The sequence below is a fragment of the Puma concolor genome, chromosome D1 (genome assembly GCF_028749965.1).
Source record: "Puma concolor isolate L17-30 chromosome D1, mPumCon1.1.hap2, whole genome shotgun sequence".
Taxonomy (NCBI): Eukaryota; Metazoa; Chordata; class Mammalia; order Carnivora; family Felidae; genus Puma; species Puma concolor.
In genome coordinates, this window is record NC_141676.1 from 50,083,054 (window position 1) to 50,103,303 (window position 20,250).

Below are 20,250 nucleotides of genomic sequence, written 5' to 3' on the forward strand. Positions count from 1 at the left end.
ACTGACTGAGCCACCCAGGTGCCCCTTACTTTATTTAAAATTTTTAAAATTCAAATATAATTAACATACGGTGCTATATTGGTTTCAGGTATTCAATATAGTGATTCAGTAATTCTGTACATAACTCAGTGCTCATCACAATAAGTGTACTCTTAATCCCCTTCACCTATTTCACCCATCCCCCCACCCACCTCTGGCATCCACCAGTTTGTTCTGTATGCTTAAGAGTCTAGGAGCACCTGGGTGGCTCAGTGGGTTAAGCATCTGACTCTTTATTTCAGCTCAAGTCATGATCTCATGGTTGTGGGATCAAGCTTCAGGTCAGGTTCCACACTTAGCATTCTCTCTCAAAAAAAGAAAAAAAAGGTTTTTTTCTTTTTTTTTTTCTTTGTTTTGTTTTTTAAATTCCACATATGAGTGAAATCATATGGTATTTGTCTTTCTCTGGCTTATTGCACTTAGCATAATACTCTCTAGATCTGTCTATGTTGTTGCAAATAACAGAATTTCGTTCTTTTCGTGGCTGAGTAGTATTCCACTATGTGTGTATATATGTACCACTTCTATATCCATTCATTTATGGATGAACACTTGGTTTGCTTCCATATATTGGTTATTATAAATAATGCTATAATAAACATAAGGGTGTATGTATCTTTTGAATTAGTGTTTTTGTTTTCATTGGGTAAATATTCAGTAGTGGAATTATGGATCATATGATAATTCTATTTTTAAGTTTTTGAGGACCCTCCATACTGTTTTCCAGAGTGGCTTCACCAGTTTGCATTCCCACTAAAAGTGCAAAGTGCACAAGGGTTCCTTTTTATCCACAATTTTAGCTGTGTTTTTATGATAGTTAGACATGCTCAAAGTTTGAAGAACCAACTAATTCTGTAAAATTTGCTGTGAAAAATAGCAATCAATCCCTTACCTACTCTCCCTCTGCCTGGGAGCAAATGTAACCACTTGCATCTCCTTTTTAGCCAATTATTTTGGTATTTACCCCTGTGGTTCTAAATAACTGCCTACAATTGCTCTTATTGATTTTTTATCTTAGGTTTTATTTCTTGATAGGTTGCTATGATTTTTTGCTACAGAAATTGGGGATTTATCTCTTTCCTCCTATACTTCCAAGTCATATGCACATTTCCCCATTCTCCTAATCTCTTGATAAAATGATATGGTAGTTTTGGGTAGATCAATAGGTAAAGTTTACATTACTATAGTTATATAAATTTTATTGATAGATGCATAGTATAGTAAAATATGATGATTGTCCTTCCCTCCCCAAATTTTCTTTACTCTGGAGTTGTCTTGCATCATAGGTTGGTGTGTCCAGAAAGCATACTGTGAGACGGAGCTTAGTGTGTAGGATATTTATTAGGGAAAGTACCCTTAGGATCAGCACCTGTGTATAGACTTCTAGCTTGGAAATACTTTTTCTTAATTTAAGATGCATTGCCTCATGCCTTCTAATTTCCAGGGTCACTACTCAGAAGTCCAAAGCCATTCTGACGACTGACCCTTTGTATGTGACCTGTGTTTTCCTTCTGGGAGCTTGTGGTGTCTTTTTTTTTATTTCTGATGATGAAATTTGCCTAGGTGTGTGTGTGTTTTCATCCATTATTAGGCACTTAATAGGCCCTTTCAATTAATTTGGATTAATGGGCTTCATTTCCAGGAATTTTCTTTTTCTTTTTCTTTCTTTCTTTTTTCTTTTTTTAATGTTTACTTATTTTTGAGAGACAAAGACAGAGTGTTAGCAGGGGAGGGGCAGAGAGAGAGACACACACATACAGAGTCCAAATCAGGCTCCAGGCTCTGAGCTGTCAGCACAGAGCCCAACAAAGGGCTCGAACCCACGAACTGCAAGATCATGACCTGAGCAAAAGTTGGGCGCTTAACTGACTGAGCCACCCAGCTGCCCCTCCAGGGAATTTTCTTAAATTATTCCTTGGATGTTTTCCTCCTCTTCTTTTTCTGTTTTCTCTTTCTGGAATGTCTGTTACTGAGATACTATACGCCCTGTACCTCATCTTCCTACTCACTCATTTTCCCATCATTTTGTCTTTGTTTTGGGGAAGATTTCCTCAGTTTTATCATGTAATACTTAGTAGGTTTTGTAAATGAAATATAACACACAAATGACAATGTGCACAGATCATAAGTGTGCATTTGGATCAGCAAATTACCACCACTGAAACTGAAAACACTTGTGTAACTCCCACCCAGGCCAAGGAATGCAACATTACTGCTGCTCTCAATCCTCACGTGGCCCTCCCTCCTCCCCACACCCTCAAGCAATCACTATCCTAACTTCTAACACCATAGATCAATTTTATTGTTTCCGGTGGTTTTCAGACTGCAGTGTACATGAGAATCAGCTGGAAGATTTGTTAAAACAGATTTCTGGAACTCATCCTCAGAATTTCTGATTCAGTGTGTACTGAAGGTGGAGAGTTTTCCCTCCTAACAAGTTACCAGATGATGCTGATGCTGCTGAGCTGGGACAGCTCTTTGAGAACTGCTGGCCTATTCTTTAACTGATGACAAATGGAATCATACAATGTGTCCTCTTCTTTTGTGTATGGTTTCCTTTGTTCAATGTTAACTTTGTGAGGGTTATCTTCTTTTTTTTTTTCTTAGTGTAGCTGAAGTTCATTCATTTTAATTGCTGATAGTAACAGTACACTGTGTAGTATGAAGTTATTTATCCATTCTGCTATTGATGGTCACTTGGGCTGTTCCCAGGATTTGGTTACTATGAATAATGGTGCTAAGGAAGTTCCTTTAAAGTCTCTGAGTGAAAATGTGCATATATTTCTACTGGATATGGATTTATATATATATATATGCAGAAGGGGAATTGCTGGTAGGCTACATGTGTCAAACTCTTCCAAAGTGATTGTATCAATTTTCACTCCACCATCAGGGTGGGAGTACTCTCCTTGCTGTGCATACTAGATAACGCTTAATATTGTCAATCTTCTTTTATTTTTAGCCATTCCGATAGGAGTACTGTGGTATCTTATTGTGGTTTTAATTTGCATTCCTAAAATGACTGGTGATATTGAGTACATTTTCATTTGTGTTTTGGCTACTTGGCTATCCTTTCTGATGAAGTGCCTGTTCAAGTTTCTTGCTCATTTTTAAAAATTGATTTGTCTCTCTTTTTCTTATTGACTTGTAATGGTTCTTTGTATATTCTGGATATGACCAATTAGTTATTAATAGATATTGCAATATCTTCTTCCCTTCTGTGATTTACCTTTATTCTGTTAATGGTGAATTTTGATAAACAGAAAATTTTGAGTTTTGTGTGTGTGGTGACAGCACCTGAATTCTACTCTTTTAGCAAATTTCCAGTATAAAATACAGTGTTGTCAACTATAACCATCATGCTGTACATTAGATCTTTAGACTAATTCATCCTACATAACTGTAACTCTGTACTCTTTAACCATCTCTCCATTTCTTCTATGCGCCTTCCCCTGGTAACCTACCATTTTACTCTCTACTTCTATATATACTTTTTAACTATATATACTATATATACTTTGATACTATATAAGCTTTTTAGATTCTATATACAAGTGGGATCACATAGTATTTTTATTTCTTTATCTGGCTTATTTCACTTAGCATAATGTCCTCCAGGTTTATCAGTGTTGTCACAAATTGCAGGATCTTCTTGTTTCTTAGGGCTGAATAATATTTCATTTTCTATGTATATACAGAAGACACAACAGAAGACACAGAACAAGATGAAGAAGAAGAAATGGATGCAGGAATGGATGAAGATGAACAAGAAACAGCAAAGAAATCTATAGTTGAAAACAATGAATTGTAAATTATACTCTCACCACTTGGATCCTGTGTGGAGAGGGAATGTGAAATTTAAATCATTTTTTTTGGGAGAAACTAGTCCATGTACCAATGACTGTGGCCAAGAAGATGGAATGTGCTAATTTATATAAACCAATTAGGGCCAACTCCTGGAGATGGAATTTGGGTCAGTTTTCCAAAGCACATGAGTTACTTAGGGGAGAGGTGGATGGATACCTGAATGAAATGAATGAATGAAAATCTGTGCATTGTTAGGAGTAGATAATGGGTTATGGAGGCTTGAGAGGCAACCAAAAAAATGTCTTGCTACATTTTCCAGTGAGTACAATGAGCTTTGGCCTTGACTACTTTTGGATCCCCCTATTGACAGAAGTTGCCCCGGTTTAGTAGGAACTAAATAACTCTTTCTGTGATAGATTTGTTTATTTGGTCGTCAGCACTGACTTCCAAGTCCCTCTAGTATTCCTTCCAGCACTGCATAGTCTGCCAAGCTAAAAAAAAAAAAAAAACCCAGAAAACAAACCAGCATAAACAGCTCTTCTAGGCTCCCTTGCAGCTAGGGTCCTGGATGTGACCTATATTCTGCTAGTGAAATGTACTCATGCGAGATTTGAAAAGTTGGGGTGAGACAGAGGCTATTTTCCATTAGCTTTTGGCTTTATTTGTTTTTGCTCATAAACAAAGTTGTAGAAATAATTCCATAGGTGTTGAGAAGCAGATACTACGATGGCAACTTCCTTATCTTGATTCTTGAGAGGTTAAGTAACTTGCCCAAAGTTACATAGATAACAAGTGACAGAGTTCAAGCTCAGGTATCTGAATTCACAGCTACTTGGAGAGTTCTTGAGGTTTGCCCTGGTTGTGCAGAAATGGTGGCTTCCCTGCAGATGAGTTCTGGTGTCTTTGGGAATCATCCCTGAAGCCTAGCCCTCTTGCTTTTCCAAGCATTTCATGATTTCATATATTAGGTAATTTTAGAGCCATTCAGTTTTCTGCATTGAAACCTCATTAGCACGAAAAAGCAAAACACCCTCTGGGATCTGAACAGAGCTAGCTTATCTCCAGAAATTCCAAGTTTCCTAATTACAGTCATGCCACGGGTATGGATTAATAATCAGGTTTCTTGCAACAGGCAGGGGCAAGTACCTGTGCTTTGTCATAGCCATAGAATAGCCCAAATAGAAGAACTTAGGAATATGGTACCAGCCAGCCTTGGCTTCCATGGGTCTTACCTCTATTGGGTGTGTGGGGGATGAGACTCTCTTTCACTGTGTGCCCACTCTGTGCCAGAACCTGTACTCAGTGCTTCACAAACACAGTGTCATCCGTAACTTTGACCCAGCAAAGCAGGTATCTATAGTTTATCTATTGGAAAACTGAGACTCTGACCAAGATCTCACAGATAATAATGACAGGATCAGAATTAACATTCAGGGCTGTCTGCACACTCAACCTATACTCATTTACATTAGAAAAAAATCTTCTCCTTTATTTTTTTAAATTTTTTTAATGTTTATTTTTGAGAGAGAGAGAGAGAGAGAGAGCATGCGCGAGTGAGGGTGGGGCAGAAAGAGACAGAGAGAGAATCAGAAGCAGGCTCCAGGCTCTGAGTTATCAGCACAGAGCCTGATGCAGGCTTGAACTCACGAACTGAGAGGTCATGACCTGAGCTGTCTTCTTAATTATAAAAGTAATACATGTTCATTGTAGAAACTTCATCGTCATCCCTTTGGTGTCATGGTAGCAAGACGGAAATAAGGGCTACTTTTTCTACAAATGTATTTACCTAACTGTAAGTCCCTGTTTCTTCTATTACATATGCTGCCCCAGTTTTTGATATACGATATATGAACTCTATTTTTTTCTTTTCTTTTTTTCTTGAATATTGGCATGAATAGTGTTTTAGAAATAAGAAATAATTGGGGCGCCTGGGTGGCTTAGTTGGTTAAGTGGCCAACTCTTGATTTCAGCTCAGTTCATGACCTCACTGTTGTGTGTGTGTGTGTGTGTGTGTATTTTGATTTCCCATTCTCTTCCCACAGGCTTTGGGCAATAGTTAGCAATGTTGCACAAGAATTAAAAAAATGTTACCTGTTGCCTCTTTCGTCTAAATTGGTCCAGGATGATAACTTACCATAGTCAGGTGTCAACAATTCTAGGGCAGCAGGAAAAATTCACTTATATTTTATGGCTGAAAATGGACTACAAACAAACCTCACACTGAAAATTTTCATGATTTTCAAAAATTGTTGGGATCTAGACTTCATTCAATTTTCAGTTACTTTGGTGGTCATGATAATAAAAACCACCTCCACTCTAGTTCTTCTCTTCCTTCTTCTTCTATGGCAATATAGTCACATGACTCAATAACCTAAACATATAAAGAGATAATCACTGGAAACCTCCCTCCCATCCTCCACCTCCATCGATCCAGCCATTTCCTTAATTTCTTGTATATCTTTCTAGATTCTTTATGTATATGTAAACAAATACAAATACAGATTCTTGTTTTTCTTCTTTACACAGAAGGTGGCAGAATATCTACATTATTCTGCACTTTGTTTTTCTCATTTATTTTTTTTTAAGATTTTTTTTTTTTTTTGAGAGAGAGAGTGTAAGTGGGGAAGGGGCAAAGAGAGGAGTCAGAAAGTCGAAAGTGGGCTCTGTGCTGACAGTAGCAAGCTTGATGTGGAGCTTGAACTCACAAGCAGTGAGATCATGACCTGAACGAAATCTGATGCTCCACCAACAGAGCCACCCAGGTGCCCCTGTTTTTCTCATTTAAAAGTATATCTTGCAGGGGCTCCTGAGTGGCTCAGTTGGTTAAGTGTCCAACTCTTGATCTCAGCTCAGGTCTTGATCTCAGGGTGGTGAGTTCAAGCCTGTGTTGGGCTCCACACTGGGTGTGGAACCTACTTTTAAAAAAAAAGTATATTTTGGAGATCGTTCCGTATTAAAACTGTTAAAATGGGGGTTCCTGGGTGGCTCAGTTGGTTAAGCATCTGACTTTGGCTCGGGTCATGATCTCACGGCTTGTGGGTTCAAACCCTGCATCGGGGTCTGTACTGACAGCTCAGAGCCTGGAGCCTGCTTCCGATTCTGTCTCCCTCTCTCTTTGTGCCTCCCCTGCTTGCATTCTATCTCTCTCTCAAAAAATAAACATTAAAAAAACCCCTATTAAAATGTATAGAGCTTCCTCATTCCTTTCTGCAGCTGCATAATGTTCTATTTTATGGATGTCACATAATTTCTATTTCCAGCCACTTATTGATGGACATTTGAGTTGCTTCTAATCTTTTGCTGCCACAAACAGGCTATAATGAATGGCTTTGTCCAGATGTCATTTTTTTTAGACATGAGAGTCAATCCATATTATATATACATGTATTTATTTAAATCAATATTTTAAGATTGTTTTTTGTAGAATTTATGTCCATATACACTCTTACCACTAATGTTTGAAATACCCATTTCCCTAGTCTTGCAAGGAGAGTGTATAATCAAACTTTGGATTCTTGTTTCATATGTTTAAGATTCACTTATATTTCTTTTAATTCATACCCTTTGCCTATTTCCTTTTGGATTTCTGGTCTTATTGATATCTAATGGCTCTTTATGTATGAGGGATATTACTCCTTTGTGACCTGATATGAAGATATTTCTCCCAGTTTATTATTGATTTTTTGACCTTACTTATAATGTTTTTAAAACATCAGAGTGGAGTGCCTCGGTGGCTCAGTAGGTTTAAGTGACTTTTTTTTTTAGTTTTTATTTATTTTGGGGGGAGAGAGAGAGAGATACAGAGTGCAACCAGGGAACAGGCAGAGAGAAAGGGAGACACAGAATCGGAAGCAGGCTCCAGGCTCTGAGCTGTCAGCACAGAGCCCAATGCAGGCTTGAACTCAAGAACCGGGAGATCATAACCTGAGCTGAAGTCGGGTGCATAACCGACTGAGCCACCCAGGCACCCCAAGCATCCGGCTCTTAACGTTGGCTCAGGTTGTGATCTCATGGTTGGTGAGATCAAGCCCTGTGTTGGGCTCTGTGCTGGCAGTGTGGAACCTGCTTGGGAGTCTCTCTCTCCTGCCCTGCCTGCCCCTCCCCACTCATGCTCCCGCTCTCTCTCTCTCTCTCAAATAAATAAACATTAAAAAAATCAGAGTATATTTTTGGAAGGTTGAACCTTTTTAAAAGTTTATTTATTTTGAGAGAGAGAGAAAGTGAGCACAAGTTGGGGAGGGGCAGAGAAAGAGGGAGAGACAGAGAATCCCAAGCAGGCTTCGGCTGCCAGCGCAGAGCCCAATGCAGGGCTTGATCCCGTGAACTGTGAGATCATGACGTGAGTGGAGATCCAGAGTTGGATGCTTAATCAACTGAGCCACCAAGGTGCCCCTGAATGGTTGAACTTCTTAATCTTTTATGGTTTCTGGATTTTGGGTGATAGACTTTCCGATGAAGGTATTTTCCCATTTTTCTTTCTGTACTTTTGGAATTTTTAGAAAAGTTAAGTCTTTTATGCATTTGAAATTAACTCAGGGAGACATGAGGAATGGATTCAACCTCATTTTTGTCTAAGTGGCTACTCATTTGTCCCAATACCATTTATTTAGTGGTGTATATTTTCTCCAATGAGATGTCAGCTTTATTATATTGTATCTGTGTATAATTTTGTGGCTATTTCTGGATATTATATCCTACTCCATTAGCACTCCATCTCTGTTTATGCGAACATTACACTGTCTGCTTACTGAGTTTCGTAACATCTTTTAATATGTGGTAGTATGGATCCACCTCTCCCACCATTGCTCTTCTTTTTCACACTTTTTCATTATTCTTGCTCTTTTATTTTTGTGTGTAAACTTTAGAATTAATTTATCTAGTTAAAAAGAAACCTCTTGGATTACACTAAAAGTTTGAATTAAGTTATAGAAAACTGACATTTTTATGATGTCAAGTATTCCTGTCCAATAGCATGTTATATTTCTACTTGTTCAAGTTTTCTTTTGGATGGTGTTTTAGTAGTATTTAAAATTCTTTCTTCACATAGGCTTGAATATTTCTCTCTGTATTCATTCCAAGGTATTTAATTTTTTGTTGTTGTTATTATAAATAGGGTATTTTTATATCACATCATTTATATTGAGAAAACTTGATTTCTGTATTTTGATGTTGTTCCTTACTAGTTTACTGCATTTCTTATTGCTTGTAGCAGTTTTTCAGTTGATTTTCATAGATTTTCTAGATATACAATTATATTTCCTACAATATGCCTCTCTTCTAATTTTTATACCTCTAATTTATTTTTTCTAGTTGATTTCACTAAAGATTAAAAAAAATTTTTTTAATGTTTATTTGAGAGCTAGAGAGACAGTGCAAGTGGGAGAGGTGCAGAGAGAGAGGAAGACAAAGAATCTGAATTAGGCTCCAGGCTCTGAGCTTCAGCACAGAGCCCGATGAGGGCGTCAGATTCACAAACTGTGAGACCATGACCTGAGCTGAAGTCAGACACTTAACCTACTGAGCCACCCAGGTGCCCCATAAGCAGGAATCGTCACTGTATATTTTGGAAGAGGTATTGAGAATGGACTTTTAGGTCTTTGAGGGCAGGATTTGCCTCTGATTCATCTTTGTGTCTTGTATAATGCCTAACACAATGCCTGGCACATGTGGGCTGTACAGAGCAGTGGTTAAGAAGAAGGATCTGATGGCAGACATTTTGGCATTGCGTCCTGATCTGCCACTTTCTAGCAAGTTACTTAACCTCTCTTCACTTCAAATTCTACATCTGTAAAATAAAGATAATGGTGATATCCACTTCACAGAGTTTCTATGAGGATAAAATGAGCTAATGCACATGAAGTACTTAGAATAGCATCTGACATTTTGTATTCACTCAAATGTTAAGTATTATCATTTTTAAGTAAGTATTTACTGGAAGGATTTGTAACCCTCTCTAAGCAAAAGAGAATGTTGATGTGGTTTTTAGAACCATTGAATAAAATAAATGGAGTCCTGGCATTTACACCAAGATAACATCAACCTTGTAAATAAAACAGTCATTTATCTCTTAGGCTCCTAAGAGGATTCAATTCTACCCAACTATCTTTCTTCCACTTCATTGAGAGGATCACCTGCTACTCAGCCAAAGTTTCCCAGTGGAGGCTTCTATGGAACTGAATAGGAATATTTGGGGGCTGTAAATAACAGAAAACCTAATTAAAAAAAAAAAAAACCCACTGAACTACCCCTTCACATCCATTAGGATGACTATTATTTAAAACAAAACAAAACAAAACAAAACAAAACAAAACAGGGGTGCCTGGGTGGCTCAGTCTGTTAAGCAGCTGACTTTGGCTCCTGTCATGACCTCATGGTTTGTGGGTTCGAGCCCCACATCTGGCTCTGTGCTGACAATGCAGGGCCTGGAGTTGCTTCAAGTTCTGTGTCTCCCTCTCTCTGTGCCCCTCCCCTGCTCACACTCTTTCTCCCTCAAAAATGAATAAACATTAAAAAAAAAATGAAAACAAAACAGACTAAGTTTTGGCGAGGATATGGAGAAATTGGAATTCTTGTGCGTTGCTGGTAGGAATGAAAAATGGTGTAGCTGATATGGTAAACAGTATTGAAGTTCTTAAAAAAATTAAAAATAGAATTGCTATTATGATCCAACAATTCCAATTCTGGATATATACTCAGAAGAATTGAAAGCAGAGACATAAAAAGATACTTGTACACCCATACTCATAATCATATTATTCACAATAGCCAAAGGGTGGAAGCAACCCACTGATGAGTGAATAAACACAATGTGAAATACACATACAGTGGCATATTATTCAGACTTTAAAAGAGAGGAAAGGGACACCTGGGTGGCTCAGTCGGTTAAGCATCCTGACTCTTGATTTCAGCTCAGGTCATGTTCTCACAGTTCGTGAGTTCGAGCCCCACATCGGGCTCCATGCTGCTGTGCAGAGCCTGCTTGGGATTCTCTCCCTCTTTCTCTTTGCTCTTCCCCCACTTGCACGCACACGTGCACACACACTTTCTCTCTCAAAAATAAATAAATAAACTTTAAAAAATTGTGCATTTACTTTTAAAAACAAAAAAGGAAATTCTGACACAGGCTACAGTATAGAGGAACCTTGAAGACTTTATGCTTGGTGAAACCAGCCAGCCACATATAATGCATGATTCCATTCATATAAGGAAACTTGGAGTAGTCAAATTCATAGAAACAGAAAGTGGAATTGTGGTTGCCAGGAGCTGGAGTGGGTTGGGGTAGGGGGATGAGCAGTTATTGTATAATGGGAACAGTTTCAGTTTTGCAGATGAGAAAAGATCTGAATGTGGATGGTGTTGATAGTTGCACAATGCTGCTAAATTGTACACTTAAAAATGGTTAAAATGGTAAATTTTATGTTGCATATATTTTACCACAATTTGAAAACAAAGAAACAGGCCCAATTCAAACAATAAGAATGTGCACCGGCACATAGAACTAGAGACCCTGAGGTGGGGAGTGCCTCTGGGTTGGCTCTAGTGTTTCCCTTGGTTTACCCTCTTCAGGTTGGTACCAAGATGGCTACTACAGTTTCTCACTCACTGCATCCACATCCCCGGAAGAAAAGAGAACACTTCCATTCCAGCCTTTCAAGCAAAGGGACTGAGCTTCACTCTGATTAGAGTACTGTCATATGCTTATCCCTGAACCCATGACTGTTGCAAGGGGAATAGAATGAAAGATACTGTCTCAGCCAAGTCCAGAGCCTGAAGTTGAGGATGGGGCAGCTTCCCTCAGGAACGTGGCCTGCCTTAGGAAGGGATGACTAACTGTTAGGAAAGAGAAAGGAATAGATGGGGATGAGTAGGCAACTAGAAACATTTGCTACCTCACATCCAGCTCAGACATATTGAAAAAGTTTTTCAGGAAATGTGAAAGCCATCCATGGAGGAGAAATTAACAGGTGAACAAGAATAGATAGGTTTTCCTTTTAGCATTAATTCTTAGGAACTGCTAACCTGCAGACTTCGGAACTTTCATCCATACCTCATTGCTTTTGGGGGGACATCTCAGCAAACACCTTTTTCTCTGAGGTATAGTAATATTCATATTACTGGATAAGATGTATCATTTCATTTGCTAAATATTTAGTTTTTAAAGTTTTATTTTTGTTTATGTTTGAGAGAGGGAGAGAGTGCGTACACACATGTGAGCAGGGGAGGGGCAGAGAGAGAGGAGGGACAGAGGATCTGAAGCGGGCTCCATGCTGACAGCAGAGAGCCCAATGCAGGGCTTGAACTCATGAACTGTGAGATCATGACCTGAGCTGAAGTCAGATGCTTAACTGACTGAGCCACTCAGGCACCCCTAAATATTTGAGACCCACTTCCATGTTTTTTAGGCCAGGGAAGAGTGTGGGCAAAAGAAAAGATGTATGAAGGAAAAATGATAAACTACTGGTATAAGTAGTTTGATGTCTCTGGAGCATAGCCTGTGAGAGAATGATAGGAGAGAAGCTGGAAAGTAGAATGGGATCAGATCATAAAAGTCTTTGACTAGGCAGTTCTTGTTTCAGCTTACTTAGGTAAAACACAGTAAAGTGCATTAAGTTTAAGCCAACATCTCAATTTTTACATATGTATATAAATCCATACAATCACCACCCAGATCAAGACCTAAAACATTTCCAGCATTCCAGAAGTTTCCTTCCTGCCTTTCCCAGTCAATCCCCATCCTCAGAGGGAACTACTATTCTGGCCTCAGTTGCTGTTTATTAGTTCTGTCTGTTCTTAAACTTCAGAGAAGTGGACTTGTACAATTTTAGCATTTTTGTGTTTGGCTTCTTTTACTCAATGTGATGGTCATGAGATATCTCTGTGTTGTTGAACGTCTGAGATTTTGTTCATTTTATTGCTCCATAGTATTCCATTGAATGAATATCCAGCAATCTGCTTATGCATTTTCTAGTTGACGGCCATTGGGGTTATTTCCAGTTTTGTGCTAGTGTGACTATAGCTATTATGAACATTCTTGTACATGTCTTTTGGTGAACATGTGTACTCATTTCTCTTGGGTATATACCTAGAAGTGTGTAGGCACGTTTTTGTCTTAGTAGCTACCACCCAACAGTTCTCCAGAGTGGTTGCATCAAGGGAGTTTTGACTTTAGCCTGAGGAAGACTGGAAACAGTGGGATGAAATTTCCATTTTACTCTGGCATCCCCTATGGAAGATGGGTGAGACTGTAGACAGACTAGTAAGGAATCACAGACTAGGAGTAATAGACCAGGTGAGGGATGATGAGGCCCTGAGTTCTGGAGGCTTGCATGGAGGGAGAGGATGGTTCTGAGAGATGATAAGAAGATAGACTTGACACAGTTGTTTGCATGTAGTAGGGAGGGAATGGAGTCTAGGATGGCCGCCAGGTCTCTGACTTGGTGTTGGCAGAATGGTGGCACCCTTCTCTGAGAGAGGGAGCACTTAGAAAGGAGCAGGTTTGAGGCAGAAGATGAGCTCTTTTTTGAACATCTTGAATCTGAGAGACCTATGTGAGATCAAGGTGGAGGTATCCAGTAAGCAATTGGATACATGGAACTGAAGTTATGGGAAGAGATCCAAGCTGGAGATTTCTGTTATGGAAACAAGGGAATGGGTGAACTTTCAGGAAGGGGGTGTAGAAAGAGGATCCCAGAAAGATGATTGAGAAGGCATTTCCTGAGAGGTAGGAGAAAAATCAGGAGCTTGGCCTGCTGTGATGAAAATCCAGGGAAAAGGAGTTTGCAAAAAGAGTTTCCAAAAGCTGCTGAGAAATAAAAAAAGATGGGCATTGAAAGGGGTCCAGTGAATACAGAGTTTAACCTAGCCATACATGGTGCAGAGGCACCCAGGGTCTTCTGTCTCCACAGTCTTTCTGTGCTAGAAGCCCACACGGGCGAGATGGGCTGATTGGGGCTATCTTCCCTCTCAGGTCTTGTTCACTGGCCTCTCAGCCTGAGGCAAGGGAGAAGGAGAGGAGGAGGGAGATACAGCCTCAGTCTAGGGACAGTGGCTGTGGCCTCTCAGAGAAGTTTGTGGAGACCTCAGCTGGACAATAGAGGGCAGATGGCAGCTAGTGCAGGGCTCACCAAGTCCCTCCTGACATTGGAACACTGAAAACATTGACATTTGAACACAAATTTCCCCTGGAGCCTTTCCCCTATGGAAATTTCCAGTTGTAAACCATACTGACTTTAATCTGAAGTGTCAGAAAGGTTGCCCAGGAGTCTGGGAGCCAACCAGCTGAAAGCACATTTGTGTGGAAGTCGGGGCAAACAAAATAGGATTCAGAACATTTTTTGAGATTTGCGCCAGTGGTGAACTTTTCCAGGAAACATGACAAAACTGACCCTCTTAAGCAAAACACTGGGTCTTATCATAATTAATTTGTATTCTTCCTGAAACATAAACTTGGGGAAATGGTGAAGGGAAAGAACAGCACATGTCTTATTTCTTTACCAGGCACAAGGGGCTGGAGGAGGCTCCCATAGAGTTTAATGGGCAGCTTTATGTATTTCTATGCTTTGACTGGAGCTAAAGAGGTCTGTGCCACACAATGGGCAGTTTCTAGTTGGATTTTAAAAGAAAATAACTTTGATCATTTCAAAAGCAATGAAGCCTGATGCAGCGAAGAGAAAAGAAAGCGGTAATTTATGGCTACCATTAAGGACACAAAGACAAAGGCGGAGGGAACATTTCACTAAGTGAAGATTTACAAATGTGTAAAAACCATCCTTATGACTAAAAATAGCGGAGTGTCTCTCGGTACCAAACAAAAGGGGATAGGAGGGAGGGGCAAAGACAGAAAGAGGGATGCAACCTGCCTGCCTTCACTGGGGATGAAAAGGTCAAAAGAAAAACAACCACAGAAAAGTTATTTTCTCAGATTCTCCATCAGGCAGCAGCACTAACAATGAAGGCCCAAAGAGGCAGTCTTCACCTAGGCCCATGGGCATGGGAAGGACAGGGGCCGCAGTCGGGGCGTAGTGCTACAGAGTGGAGAGCTCTGGGAAGGGCATGGACCCCAGGAAGACATGTTTTTGTGCATGAGTTAGGTGGGTATTTTTTGTGATGTTTATTTTTTTTCTGATTACCAAAGGTGTGTTTGTGTGTGTGAATAGATAGATCTATATATACACTATTCATATATATTCATTATTGAATTTTCTCCTGTAAATATATACACACATACACATACATATGTATGTATGTATGTATGTATGTATGTATGTATGTATGTATATTTACAGGAGAAAATTGGATAAAGAGGAGCTCTGATTAAAACCACTCAGTATTTTCTTGCATCTCGAAATTGTAGCGGCATTTATTCCTGGAGTGATGCTGAGTGTAGTGGGCTCTGTCATCCGTGGCAAGGGGGGTATGGGAAGTCCCTGTATACATGGGTTCCCTTGTAAGGACTGTCTTGCTTGGAGGGCCAGCTCACGTTTGCCACCTGCATCTGCAGCTGGCCCAATCTGACATTATGAGTTCAGGTGGTCATAGATACCATCTGTGCCTCAGGCAAAATTGGTGGTTTCTTGTCCTTGGTGCTCACCTTTGACCTCTAGCCCCCTTTCCCTTCACGTTTTGGCTGCCCTGTACATACACATTGAACTAGTGTTCAGTGAGATGAGCATCTTCTGCTGTGATTCCTGGCCCATTAGTGCACCAGAGAGGCACAGTCTAAGCAAGTGCCTCAGTGGGACAGGTGGGACACTGCCTGGGGCTGGGGATCACAGAAGGCTTGGGCTGGACAGAATGGAGAAGGGTGCAGAGTGTGTGTGAAGGTGAGCAGGGAAGCTGGGGTTGTCTCCCCTGAATCTCCTGAGGGTTCAACCACATTACTCACCCCAAGTGGAGAGGTGGGAAAGCCCTACAGGTGGCCTTGGAGTTCAGGGAGTATAGGATTTTGAGCTACACAGGACACTTTCTGGGAGCCTCGAGTCTGAATATTTCAGGCCAGAGTGCTATTTGTCCTCACAAAGAGGGACTGGGTCAAGTTGTAGGGCACTGCAAACGGGCAGAGCACGAGGCTCTGAGGGCTGGAACGGAGCAGCGGGGGTGCAGGAGCAGCGGGTTTGGCGACGGGGCCTGCACTGGGGACGCTGACAGCCGCCCTCCGGCCACCACGGCCGCGCCCCCTCCACCCCGAGCCCGGAGGGGGAAGGGAGGGGGACGGGAGGGGAGGCACTGCCCCCCGCGCCGCCCGCCCCGGCCCGGGGAGGACCGTGTGAAAATGAGGCCGGGGCTCGGGGGCCGGGCGGGGCCGGGCTGGGGGTGTCAGAGCGCGGCGGGCAGGGCGCCCGCACACACCTCCCGGAGCCGCCGCCACGCTCGCCGCCTCTGCCCGCAGCCGCCGCGCCATCCATGGGGGTCTTGGGCCGCGGCTGCCCCGGGACGGCCGGGGCGCTGCTGCCGCTGCTGCTGCCGCTGCTGCTGACCGCGGCCGTCCCGCCCGGCCGGAGCCGCGCCCCAGGGCCGCCTGAGGGTGAGTGTCCGCACCTCCGGAGCCTCGGGGACGCACCTGGCAGGGGCATGCGGAGCTGGCGGCGGAAAGGGGTCCCGGGCCCCCTGGTGGGGTCGCGCCGCGCTGGCCCGCCCCGGGCTCGTCTGCGGAAGCTCCGCGTGGCCCCCGCTCCCCTGGGGCCTCACCCGCGGGCCAGGCCACGGAACCACCACCGCTTGGGCTAGAGGCCCAGGGCCTGAGTGCTGCGGCCCGGCCTCGGACACGGGGGTAATGACAGTTCCCAGCCCGGTCCCGCCGCCCGGGGTCCCTGGAGAGCGCCTGCTAGTCAGACTCTCACCCGCTGAGAAAGACGGAGGGCCCCGGAGTCACCGGGGTCCGGCTCCTCATTGTGTAGATGGGGAAACTGAGGGCCCCGGGCGGGGTACGTCCGTGAGGTCTCTGCAGCTTTGCTCCTTCTTTTCTTCTGGGGCCGGGAAGTTCGGCCGGCTTCAGGGTTGGCTCCGGAGAGTTTTCTGCTGGTTGAGGATCCATCCGGGAATACCCCGTAAGCCGCAACAAACCTGGGTTTTTTGTTTTGTTTCGTTTTGTTTTGTTTTCTGCTGACAGAGAAAAGTACTCTGGACGTTCTGTATTAACAGGACTCGTAATATTTTCAAAACTTTTGTTTTTAATTAACATCCTGGAGTGGTGTCAACCCAGGAAATACTTCCACCAAGGCCGGTTTCCAGGTTGACAGGGTGAGCAGCTGGTTGATGGGGTGTGGGAACCATTCCCACTTTGCACCTCCATCTGAGGGCTGGGGATGGTGTGGTCAGAGCCCAGGGCAAGCTACTCCCCCATCCCCCAAACCCTGAGAAAGCTGACATTGCCTGGTTTTCACAGTGCTTTGTTTTGTTTTGTTGCCAAACTGGTCTTTCCTTCAACAGGCATTTGTTATTGCCTACTCATGTGCCAGGCACTGTGCTTGGCATCAGGGACACCCACTCAGTCTGTAATCAAGACACCATTTAGAGGGGAGGTCAGGCAGGAAAACAGAGAGTGACAATTCTGTGTGATATGTGCTATGAAAGGAGATAAATATGGGAGCAGGTCGTGGAGGACACCCACCTACACTGGGGGATCATGGTAGGCTTCTTGGAGAAGGTGAGTGAAAAGGGTGTGTGGGTGTGTGTGTGTGGGGGTGTATTCTAGTCAAAGGGAACAGGCTGTGCCTGGGAAAGGAGCCTGGAAGTGGTATGGTTCATCCCGGGGTTCCCAAAGAGTTTAGCTGATGAGGAGTGAAGGGGGGCGTTCTGGTGGGAGGTGAAGTTACCAGAGGACCAAGGCCGGATCACAGAGGGCTTGGGGCACCATACCAAGTGCTTGCTATGCTCTTTTGCAGATGTGGACGAGTGTGCCCAAGGGCTAGATGACTGCCACACCAATGCCCTCTGTCAGAATACACTCACCTCCTACAAGTGCTCCTGCAAGCCTGGCTACCGAGGGGACGGCAGGCAGTGTGAGGGTAAGTGACTGGGGTACCTGTGGTGAGTGGGCCAGCAGGTGAAGCTCCCTACCTCCTCAGCACTTGTAGTGACCACTCATGTTGGTAAAAGTGCTGCTCCTCTGCCCCCCCAGGTCATACCACCCACCCCCAAAATCCATTTCAGACCCTTAAAGCACTAGGAACATCAGGTCTTTCCTAGAGCTGATCATACAGTTTTATGTGGTTCCGAAATGTCCTTTTATCTGGCTTGTGAAAAAGAAAAGAAGTGCTTTAGTATTTTTGGTGCCTATCAGTTTGGGAGCAGAAAGCCCCAATCAGGAGAGCCGTGCCTGCCAGGGAAGGGCTGATCCTGCGCCTCCCTGGGGCAGTTTACACCCTCGCCCAGGAGTCTGAGTGCAGGAGTCTTGCCCTCCACTGCTGGCTCTGGAGGCTCCATCTTGTTCTTGGCTTCAGGCTGGCGTTGTGACCTCCCAAACTTTAGAGGTACACCAAGCGCCAGCCTTATTTGAAGCTGCATGTTCACCCTGGAAAGATGTAGGCAGAGGGATACCTTGAGCCCTTGGAGTTCCAGATCTTTGAGCTAAAGTCTGATCTCTGTCATCCTGTGTTCTGGGCCAGTGTCATGAATTCTGAAATTCAGAACTAGCCAGAGACTGGGTACTGAAAGGAGGAGGCTATTCCTGGGGATGGTAATCATGGCATGTTGGAACTGGCAGGGCTCTTCAGGGGAGCTCTGACATTCCTATCCCTCAGATGTGAGACCCTGAGGCCCCTGGGGAATTGAGAGGGGGGCTTGTGGCCATAATAACACAGTTAAAAGAAAAGTGAAAGAGGGGCACCTGGGTGGCGCAGTCGGTTAAACGTCCGACTTCAGCCAGGTCACGATCTCGTGGTCCGGGAGTTCGAGCCCCGCGTCAGGCTCTGGGCTGATGGCTCAGAGCCTGGAGCCTGTTTCCGATTCTGTGTCTCCCTCTCTCTCTGCCCCTCCCCCGTTCATGCTCTGTCTCTCTCTGTCCCAAAAATAAATAAACGTTGAAAAAAAAAATTAAAAAAAAATAAAAAAAGAAAAGTGAAAGAAAGTCAGACGTCTACCCTATCTCTGTCCCTGGACCCATATCTCTTGTATTCACTCAGCCTCCTGATGTCCTTCTTTGGTGAGAAATCCTGATATTTATACTTTGTGCATGAGGAGCAAAACTTGCCTCTCCTATCAGAGGAGACATGCTCCTGGTCAGGTTCGTAGCAAATGGGGTTGGTAGTCTATCCTTAAAGCCCTTGTGTTTCTTCAAGTTCGTGTTTTCCCAGAGATAGGCAGCCATCTCTCACCAAAAGACTACCTCTCCCTGAGACATCTCTCTGCAGGTTCCTCCATACCACACTCTCACTGTATTAAATATTCTATTTACAGTACTGGAATTCACACATGTTGGTACCCTGCTTGGGGGAAAAATGTTCACTCTTTCACTGGTTTTCCAGTCACTGTATACTCTCTGGGGGTGGAGATGGGCAGAAACTGTGCTATGGTTTCTTTGAGTTAGAATACATATTTAGTAAGTGATGTTGAATGACAAGTGGCAGGAATTTCCTTATTCTTAGCTGTTGGGCTTGACGTATGACACATGGAATTGAATTGCTGACAGTTTATAGCTGAAAAGCCTACTATTTAGCTTAAAATAACTAAAATGATTGACTGGAATTGTTGCTTTTATATATTTAAATTGGCTCTAAAATGATAATATGTATTATTGGTATAAAAGTCAAACAATACAGAAAATGTATGAAATAGTATCTTTTATTTATTTATTTTTAAGTTTACTTATTTATTTTGAAAGAGAGAGTGAGAGAGCATGCCATGAGTGGGGGAGGGAAAGAGAGAGAGAGGGAGAAAGAATCCCAAGCAAGCTCCCTGCTGTCAGCACTGCATCCTACCAGGGACTGATTGAAGGGCTTGATTGAAGGGCTTGATCTCAGGACTGTCTCAGGGCTCAATCTCACAAACCATGAGATCGCGACCTGAGCAGAAATCAAGAGTCTGATGCTTAACCAACTGAGCAACCCACGAGCCCCTAGAGGGGTTTGATCTTTTAAATGCTTGTAATACTTTTGAATACATATGAAGTTATGTTTTTTCATTATAAGAATTGATATGGTAGGAATTGACACAATAAGTGAATGTCTTGTGTTTCCTCACAATAAAATTAAGGTTATGCATTTGTAGTAATACACAAAGTAAAAGTAAAAAGTAAAAGAAGCTTTTGTCAAGGCTACTATGGAAGTGCTATTATACACTTTTTAGTGCATTACATGGGGAGGAGACACATGATGTTAATATGTCCCACTACTGGTGATATTAACCTTGATCACCTGGTTAAGATGGTGCATCCTGAGGGGAAAAAAGTTACAAACAGAGATGGAG

The 20,250-nt window shown here is 42.7% G+C and overlaps 1 protein-coding gene across 3 annotated transcripts in view; it reads left to right on the forward strand.

Annotated features, from left to right (window-relative positions):
- The first annotated feature begins 15,845 nt into the window (after positions 1-15,845).
- The window catches only part of SCUBE2 (signal peptide, CUB domain and EGF like domain containing 2), a 64,692-nt gene continuing 60,287 nt past the window's right edge, over positions 15,846-20,250 (forward strand). The window contains exons 1-2 of one of the 3 annotated variants that reach the window (XM_086678029.1): positions 15,846-16,369; positions 17,730-17,852. In XM_086678029.1, the coding sequence (XP_086534155.1) occupies positions 16,249-16,369; positions 17,730-17,852 (244 nt within the window). In that variant the 5' untranslated portion in view covers positions 15,846-16,248. Of the gene's footprint in view, positions 16,370-16,936; positions 17,492-17,729; positions 17,853-20,250 lie in introns of those variants that run through there. The other 2 variants (XM_086678031.1, XM_086678030.1) reach the window with 2 other exon arrangements.